Source organism: Berghia stephanieae, chromosome 13 (assembly GCF_034508935.2).
Source record: "Berghia stephanieae isolate SIO BIC M18660-M18661 chromosome 13, UCSD_Bste_1.3, whole genome shotgun sequence".
NCBI lineage: Eukaryota > Metazoa > Mollusca > Gastropoda > Nudibranchia > Aeolidiidae > Berghia > Berghia stephanieae.
Window position 1 is genome coordinate 32,241,042 of NC_088372.1, and position 9,548 is coordinate 32,250,589.

The 9,548-nt window shown below is 35.0% G+C and overlaps 1 protein-coding gene across 1 annotated transcript in view; it reads left to right on the plus strand.

The window, feature by feature from the left end:
- The window catches only part of LOC144958636 (small ribosomal subunit protein eS26-like), a 9,268-nt gene extending 277 nt beyond the window's left edge, over positions 1–8,991 (plus strand). The window contains exons 2-4 of the mRNA XM_078890737.1: positions 3,382–3,559; positions 6,483–6,619; positions 8,791–8,991. Of these exons, the coding sequence (XP_078746863.1) occupies positions 3,382–3,559; positions 6,483–6,619; positions 8,791–8,892 (417 nt within the window). The 3' untranslated portion in view covers positions 8,893–8,991. The remainder of the gene's footprint in view (positions 1–3,381; positions 3,560–6,482; positions 6,620–8,790) is intronic.
- Positions 8,992–9,548: the final 557 nt, after the last annotated feature.

The window sequence follows — 9,548 nt, forward strand, 5'->3', positions numbered from 1 at the left end:
CAAGTCGTCAGTCTTCACGACACTGACTTGTGTTGCGATTACGAGTTGAGTGTGTAAAGTAAAGGCAGGCAATGGGCCGATGATTAGCTTGATGTTATTCATTGTTGCCTTTTGAAAACAATGTAATTTATTAATTCTTTTTTTTTTAATAATGAAAATGTAGCTGCTTGAAGCTCGAAGGAAAAAATAACGACGGTAATGAAATGGTTGGTGCAAAAATAAATTCGGTCTTCGACTTTGAATTCTTCGTCAATCACAATTCGTTACAAATGGGAGCGATCTATATTCTTGTTTTCGTACAACCTAGTCATCAATCACATGGTTTGTTGCTGTCAAACAATTGGATATTTCTTTAGAAATGTAAACACGCTGCTTTGTTTATGAAAGTTGTAAATATACTCGTGTGTCATGTGTCAAGCTGAACAAAATGACCAATCGTTGATGTTAGATTTCAAAAACTGAACACTTCACTTGAATGTGGGTCATTTTGAGCACATAGTAGGTACTTTGGTAAACGTCCATTTGGCCCTCCAGCAGGGAGCCGATAAATGGCCTAGTGGCTGTGACCCGATTTTTTGGACTTTTGAGTGATGGGTCTCAGAAAAAGTTCCATAGATTTTTTGTTTATGGATGGATTTTAATGATTGATGTCTTATTTTCTTCAGGAGAAATTACTCTATCGTTTGGTGTAGTTTATTTTAAAATCAATGACAATTTAGTATAACTTTTGATTATGGATAAAATAGGGTACAATTTAGCTTTGGATAATTAAAAGATTAGAACTTGGTAAATCAAAATTTCATGCTGGCACGTTTATTTAACATCTTAACTTTTTTATAAAATTAAATTCAGGGCAAAGTTGTATACCGCATCCATGAAATTCGTTCCAGTAAAATCCTTACTCAAATCTTAGCGACCATTTTAGACCAGTTTTGAAATCCAAATGGTGGTTACTACCGGAAATGCAACAATTTTCAGGTCACAAAGTCCGTCAGTAAATAACAAAGGCAAATAGAAGACCATTTTTCAGCCTTTAAACTAACATAACTTTTTTTCTGCTTATCTGATTTTCACAATTTTGGTATCATTAGAATCGTGTTGAAAAGCACTTAAAAATGATATAGGTTTCATTGAGCTCAATCCAATTTGAATTTTTTACCAAAGTACCTACACATAGCAATTGACCTCGAGCATATGGAAAGTCATATAGTATCATATAGATTATAGATCATGTCATAAACTTGCCAAACAAAATTGTCGTTTAAACATCCGAAAAAATTTCTTAAGTCAGCGAATTGTTGAGACATGGAATTGGAATAGTCTGCCTGATAAAAAGTAGGCCTAGTTATAGCGCCAAGCATAAACAGCTTTAAAATAAAAGCCAAATTGACAGTTTCCTGCAGGATCTAAAATACAGCACCGATTTCCCATTGAAGCCAGCCTTTCGACCTCCACAAGTTGGTGGAGACCGATCCAAAGACCATCAATGGGCCACCGGCCCTCTACGATGAACTCATACTCATGGCCATAAATTGAATCTTACACTACGGGAGGCCTCCCGAAAGTTCCTACATAGTCAACCTATGGAAATACAGCTGTTCCCCAAGACACAGAGGCTCCTACCCTTCCGTTTTTCACGGAATCATTTTGCTTGATTGGTCTACATTACCATTCCGCACTCAAGGCACAAATTTCGTTTTCAATTGAGGGACATTTTAAAATAAAAGCAGTCTAGTTTTTAAACGTGAGCTATGGCTTATTTTATCATCATCCTCTGGGGGAGGGGGGGGGGGTGCTGACATGGTAAATCCATCCATCCGTTCAATGCTTTGCTCTGAGTCTGCCCGGGCCTATGTCCTCTATTATTATTTGACCCCCTTTTCAGTCTTTAAACAATCTGCAATTGTATCATTTTTGTACTTTTGGATTGTCTATTACACTATCTGCAGCTAAGCATGTCATAGTCAATAAAACAGTTGATTCCACTTTTTGGTCTCATATTCCGTTTCTTATGTATCCAATTCCTCCTTGGTGCTATTGGGTGTAGGAGCCTCTGAAGTAAGATTCACAGAAGATGTGTATATTTCATTCAGAATTATTGTGATGGTCTGAATTTTAAAAGAACAACATATAAATGCATTTGTTTGTGTTGTCTCAAGCAGAGATAATTTTACCTTTTAGTTAAAATGCAAGACTACAGATATTTTAAAACCAAATACTTGTCACTGTTACAGTTAGTATTAATCGGTCTGTCACAGACAAATTTGTATTTTCAGTTAGAAATGACAAGATGGGCTATGATTCTGCTGATGGAATAATAAAAGTATTTTTTGAATGTTATGATCTTACTACTTAAATTTTACTATTGCGGAAAGCTCAATCTGTGACTGGGAATTCCTCCGCTGGACACCCTCTTGATAAGTCGACTACTGATTGAAATGGAGCTTTAGCGCGGAGAAAAGTGTTGGTCACTGGAAGCCAAATTTAAACATACTGCGCTCCTTTCAATCTCGATTAAAACTGGCCTAAGCATAAATAATTGAATTATCTAGATGCATTTTCTTTTATTTTTTTACTCATTCAGTTTTGTTTTGTTTTTAAATTCAGTTTTTTTTAGTTACAAAAGTTGAAATATGATAATTTTTATCAAATTATAACTTTTGATAGAATGTACCTATGTTGTCAATAAAAACAACAAAAAAGATTGATCTCTGCTCTTTAAAATGATAAAAGACCCGTTCAGATCCTTTGAAAATTAATGACACAGTAATTATATTAAATTGTGTCGTTCAAATTTTAACCCAAACTAGATCTTCACCTTTCCAATGGGTAATCGACACTTGTCAGACTACCTACTAATACAAACAGCACATAGAGGTGGTTTATTGTGCATCAGAAAGTCTAAGTTGGCCTTTGTGAAATAAGTTTATTTTTCTTCATCAAGTAAAGTGTTAAGGGCAGTAATAAGATTCATAAGGAACAAATAGAACAATTGAAAGAATTTAGCCTAGAGAATAAACGACTTCTTTGGAAAGCCAGACAATGTTGCCAATTTTCCTTATATATACGGAATTCATTATGTTATAAACCCTCTGTGTATTTTCCAATCACTTGCTACACAGAAGAAAAAAAAGGTTAAACACATGTCTTTTTACTGGAGTTCAGCACTCAGAAAGGGGTTGGTCTATGTTCGGTGGATTTTTTCCTCGTTGATATTGGCAGCCCTGACCAGTTCCTGGATAAGATTTCGAATGTTGCGTTTTGTTTTGTATTTTATGCAGATTTGAATGTTGTACTTATGGTTTCCAGATTTAATTTAAAAAAAAAAAAAAGATATCCCCATTCATGCTTTTTGAACATCAATTCCTTCCATCCATCTAGACTGTCAAGCGGCGTAATCACGGGCGCAACAAGAAAGGCCGGGGCCACACCAATTATATCCGTTGCACCAACTGTGCAAGATGCTGTCCTAAAGACAAAGCCATCAAAAAGTTCATTATCAGGAACATTGTGGAGGCTGCTGCTGTTAGAGACATCTCTGATGCCAGCGTCTATGAAGGTTGGTTTTACTTTTCAGTTCAACATAATGTGTCGTTACATCTGGAATTGCCAGTTGTATCGGTACCGAGTTGTATAAAGGCTTTTTTTTTCTACAGTCCGATATACAAAGACACCTTGGTTGATAAAATTTGCACAAATTGATAAACGATAAGTAGACAAAGAGTAATTGATCAGGAAATGTGTCGTTACAAGAATATAAAGGAAAGTTGTCAAATCCAGTTTTTTTTTTTTTTTTTTTTGTTTTTTTGTCATAAAATGGCTTCAATATAATGAAAGCTTTTGGAATTTGGAACAAAAAACTAAAGCTAGGCACTTTGATAACATTTTCAAACTCAAAATATCTTAATTTGACCCAGTCAGTGGGATGGGACTTGAAAAAACATAACATTTGATACCTTATTTGTTTCTCTACGACTTACGGTTCCAGAGTTATTTATATTTTTCTGTTGTAATTTTTTGTCAATTTTACAAAAAGAATCTGTGATCTCACTGCTGCCTCAAAACCAGCATCTCGCGGTTATCGGGAAATTTTGAGTTTTGCAGTCAACATGCCCCACTTATTGTTTTTAGTAATTTTGTTTCAATTAAAAAATAAATGGCAAGTGTTAGGTATCATTTTAAAGGTCAGAAAATAAGCTTTATTTTCATATAAATCATTTTCATGTATGAAAAGTATGGAAAATATTAAGGATAAATGAAAATGGAAAAAAATATGAGGTTTTTGTAAAAACAAAAAAAAAAAAAAAGTGGGGTTGATGGCGGGAAAAATAAAATAATGAGCGAGTGTATCAATTTTGATGAAATTTGGCAGAGATGTTCTTCAATTAATTGTCTTCTTCAATTAATTGTCAATCGATGTATGAAGTATAATTAAATAGTATCCGTAATTTAAAAAGTTCTTATAAGTCAAAATTTGATAAATTTTTATTTCAATAGCTTTCTGAGAAATACAATCAGGAATTAAGAATAAAATATATCGTTAGAAAGCTTGTTTTGTGCCCTTTAAAATGATACCAACATTAGTCACATAGGTTCACAAATGACGCCATGGTGACCAAAACATTAAAGGGCCAAAAATAAAGTTCCAAAAAACGAGTTTCACCTTACTGTGAGCCTATCGGCGGCCACTGAACTGGAGTTATCAAAGTGCCTACTAAAACTGGCATTTCCACCTTTTTTTTATAACTACAACTGGCAAGGAAAACGTTAATTGATCAACTGTCTTCTCATCGTCAATGAATATTATTTTTAAATGAATGAATGAATTACTATCTGCCCGTCATTTTTATAAGCCATTTTTGTTCATTCTAACTATTATAGGAAAATTGATGGTATTTTAGCATTTAGATTTTTTAGTTATTTTTTTTTTAATCTGTCACAGTGAGTCAGCATTGATTTCTCATCAGTGCAAGGACTCGTGCTTTAAATTTTGTTTTTGTTCAGGTATTGGCCTTATCAGATTTGATTTATAATTATACTTGCAAACAGCAATATCTAATCAGAAAGCAGAAATAAGACATAGAACAATCAAACAATAAAGCAAATTTTCTACTTCAAATTGGTTGAAAGAATATAATCTTAACGGGCATAGTCTTTGAGGCTGTTTTGTCACCTATCAGTGTATCAACATCAGCTCCTTTCGTTGCGCTGGTTCAAATTTGCTTTCCCTCCCTTCCTCTCAACCCCCCACCCCCTAATTAATTTTTTTTTTTTTGATAACTTGTTAGTGGCGAGTCTAGTGTTGTATTTGAATATGGTTTTCCTTTACTTTTGTTCAGATACGGTTGGTGGGGTGACCTTGCAAATCTTTTCTTTTCTTTTTTTTTAAGTGGACCGTTCACTCAATTTATCATAGGGGGCAGTCTCTCTCTCTCTCTCTCTCTCTCTCTCTCTCTCTCTCTCTCTCTCTCTCTCTCTCTCGTCCTTGTTGAATATAGTTTTACGAGCTTGCACTCTTGTTGGATGCCTTTTCATTTAATTTGAAAAGATAGTGCGAAAAAAGGAGATTTCTGATCCGGTGCCCAATCTATGTGATTTAACTGAAAAAGATATGTGTTCAAATATATTCTAGATCGACAATTTAAATACCTAAGACAGGGGACTTGTTTGTGATATGAAACAAATTTTTGTAGCATTACACTTTGGGGAGAATCTTCTGAATTGGTCTTACGTGGCCGTAATGAAGACACCAGCAGTTGCTGAGAAATAATGATTATGATTGTTCAAAATAATAATACTGAGATATAAATTGGGAGGCATGGTGGTTCAGCGGTTCTATCTTTGCTTTGTTCCCGAATGGTGCCAAGATCAAATAGCCGCTGCGCTTTTGTGGCCTTGAAGTCACCGAGCCTTAGCTCAATTTGCAGCATTGCACTGCTTCTAATGCCTAGGTTATTCCAGTCTTATTTTGGAACAGACCCTTGAGACATGTTTCGCCTATGGGATGATATAGGGAATTTAAATATTTATTTTTATTTATTAAATGTAATAGTAGTAATTCCATTGTATATTTAACAATACTAATGATTGTAAGAATCACATAATTGAAATTGGCTCAGAAATAAGATTTTGTATCTCTGCCACTTCCTATATCTTTCCTCCTCTTTATTCCTTCTTTCTTCTTTCTTTCTTTCTTTCTTTTTTTTTTTTGTCAATGTAGATTTAAAAGAAAAGTTTTTTTTTTTTCCCCTACAATCTCACTTTTTCGCATGTGATTTTATATTTGAAAAAATAAATTGCTTTTTTATAGACTCAGTTGATCAGTTTTCATGGCTGATTCAAAATACTTTTGTTCTTAAAAGATGTTGGTTGTAAACTAATGGAACCGTATGTTATTTTTGTTTTGTGCTCCGGTGAGATATCCATTTATGTCCTAATACTTTTTTGGTTATTCAAATTTTTTTTTTATTATTTATTTTCAGTGTACGCCCTCCCCAAATTGTATGCCAAGCTGTCATATTGTGTCTCCTGTGCCATCCACTCCAAGGTTGTCAGGAATAGATCCAAGCAGGGCAGAAAAGACAGGACTCCTCCCATAAGGTTCAGGCCAATGCGTAATGTGAGTTATATTTGATATTTTAAGGATATTTAGGGTGTCCGCTGAGGTCATATGGGTGTCTTTTATAGCGTTGGAAATTTGACTCTTAGGTCTAAAAGGGTGAAATTCAGTTTGTTTTTTCCACGAACATTGTTAAATTGGTGGGATTAAATTATTCTTTTTTAAATGAAACTCTCACATACATATCACACATAGACCTGCCACATACCTTTTTTTTTAAACCCTGTAGTCACCCATAGAAAGCATAATTTCTACTCTTGATTATATGAATTGTTGTTTTAAAGAGCTCTCAAAACAGAAAGAAGAGGAAAAAAACACTCGTAATGTAATTTTGATTATGTATAGTTTCTTAGCCTGAGTGGAGTTAATGACTTCCCATAGTGGGAAGGGAGGCACTTACTGTCTTTTATCCTCCTTTATCTGTTTTCCAACATGCTTTCTGTCTTTGTCTTGGAATGGGGTTACTTGGTTTTGTCTTGGCCCTACCTGGGAGGGAAACAGTTAAATGTCCAATTAAGGAGTTTTGGGAGATATTTGTTGTCTTGTAAATCATCTCTGTTATGCACTGTATTATTTGTTATACATATATATGATTTGTAGACATTTGGGTATGTTCCTTTTAGTGGGAACCTGTGCTTGTGTCTGGATGAGACATTTAGGTAATCTCAAACTAAGAACACTGATAGTGTCCTCTTTGAATCTACATCTGTTCCCTATTTATACTAATTCTCCTGTCTTGGGTGCTTTAATTGTAACTCTAGAATTTGTTGCTATCCCAGTTTCTTCCTTGTTATGGCCTTAAATTTGTTGACAGCACCGTAAAACCCTTTTCAAGAAAATAAAAACGTTAGACAATATATGATTCTTTTAAAAACCATTTGTACTCATAGAGACTGGGCTCAGAATAAAAGTTTGGAGAATGTTCAAATTTGACCGAATTATAAGTACAGTCCACTCCAGATAATCGCAACACCTGGGGATCAGCGAATATATTGTGATTAACGGAAGTTTAGTTTCCTGTCAATTATTGCAACATTTTACACATTTTTGGCAGACTCAAGCCGGTTATTGTAAACGTTGTACTTGGTCCACCACAGACTGAGCAACTGGGTGGGGATCCTGACCTCCCATAGTGGGCAGGGAGGTACATGCTGTGTCTTCTATCCCCCCATACCCGTTTTCCAATTGTTTCCTGTCATTGTCTTGGAATGAGATTACTTAGTTTTGTCCTGATCTTTGCCGGAGTTCCTTGGCTGGGAGGGAAACAGTCGAATGTATAGTTATAGTTTTGGGAGATGTTATTTTTTTTCTTGTAAATCATCTCTCTATTATGCATTGTATTATGTTTAGTTTACATATTATATTATATGATTGGTAAACATTTGAGTGTATTCCTCTTTGTGGGGACCTGTGCTTGTGTCTGGATGAGACTTTTAGGTGATCTCAAACTAAGTACTTTGACGGTGTGCTCTTGGAATCTACATCTGTTCCCTATTTGAACCAATTCCCCTTTGTCTCACCTTTTCTTTTGTGCTTTACTTGTAATTCTAGAACTTTTTACTATCCCATTTTCTTCCTTTTTACTGGCGCTGATATGACCTAAATGTGTTGCAAGCGCCGTAAAACCCTTAAAAACAAACAAACAAAAACAGACTGAGCAATTTGATTGAAACAAAATCCATATGGCAGCCCTGTATAGATTTTAGCAAGCAAAAGCAGCTTTGATGCAAGCCAACACTTTAATAGGTTGTGACTATTGCATTGTTTCAAATCCTTATTCCAATTTCCTTCTTTAAGCTATACTAGGCTCAGTGTAGTTCTGGTTTAGTGATGAGGGAGATTTTTAAAAAAAGAAATATTTTCTTTCTTTTTTTTCTTCCGACAATCTCACTTTTTAACATGTGATTTTATATTTGAAGAAAATAAATTCCTTTTTTAAAAAAAACTCAGTTGATTAGTTTTCATTACTGAATCAAGAGACTCTTGACCTATGTTGGTACGGACCGTATCTAATAGCCAAAAAAATCTACTCCTGTTCTCCTTTATATTTAAATTGTATCGCCTGCCTCTTAAATGTGTATTGTAATTGCTATTAAACCTACATCAATAAACAGCAGTAAATGATGTTTGATATGATATATATTATTATTTTTATTTTAATTTGTTTTCAGGACAACCAACAAGGTGGAGGAAGACCTGGAGATAATCCCAACAGAACTGGTGGAGGTGGTGGTGGTGGCGGCGGCGGCGGAGGTGGTGGTGCCAGAAATTAATTACAGTGATGTAATTGTCATGGCTGTATGACCCATGTTAATGTATTGTTGATGTGGAGGGAGTAGAAAATAAAGCTATGTCACTGACATAGACTTATAGCTTGGTGTTTTGTTATTTTTCTTTTCTTTTCTTGGTGAGATTCCGTCTTTGGGGCTGGAGGGATGAGTGGTCCTGTACAGAAATTGGTCAGAGAATTCAATTGGCCTTTTTTTTAAATTTTATTTTTAATTATTTTTTTTTTTGCATGGGCATACTGTGGTTTTGGCTGATTGACTTATTTGGGCAGAACATCCAGTATGTTTGCTCATCCTTTGTGTGTTTTTTTGCACTTGTTTGAAAGTAGCTGAGCTCAATTATTTTGGCTTTAGTGTTTGGATGATTATTGATATATAATGAGATGGGTGGTAAAACTCTGCAGGTATGGTCTTTTGACCACCCTTATTGTAATGTTTTAGTTGGTGGAGCACTCGCTTTACACGCTAAAGGACTGAGATTGATCCCATGAACAGTCTGGTTTTGGGGGTTTTTTATGGCCCTCCTAGCCACCCAGCAGTGGTTGGGTAGCTGGGTCTATTAGATCTGGTGGAAAGTACTTACCAAAAGGTAGCAAGCAATTGTTATTGTCCATTTCCCGCTGTGGATTCCAGGATAAACT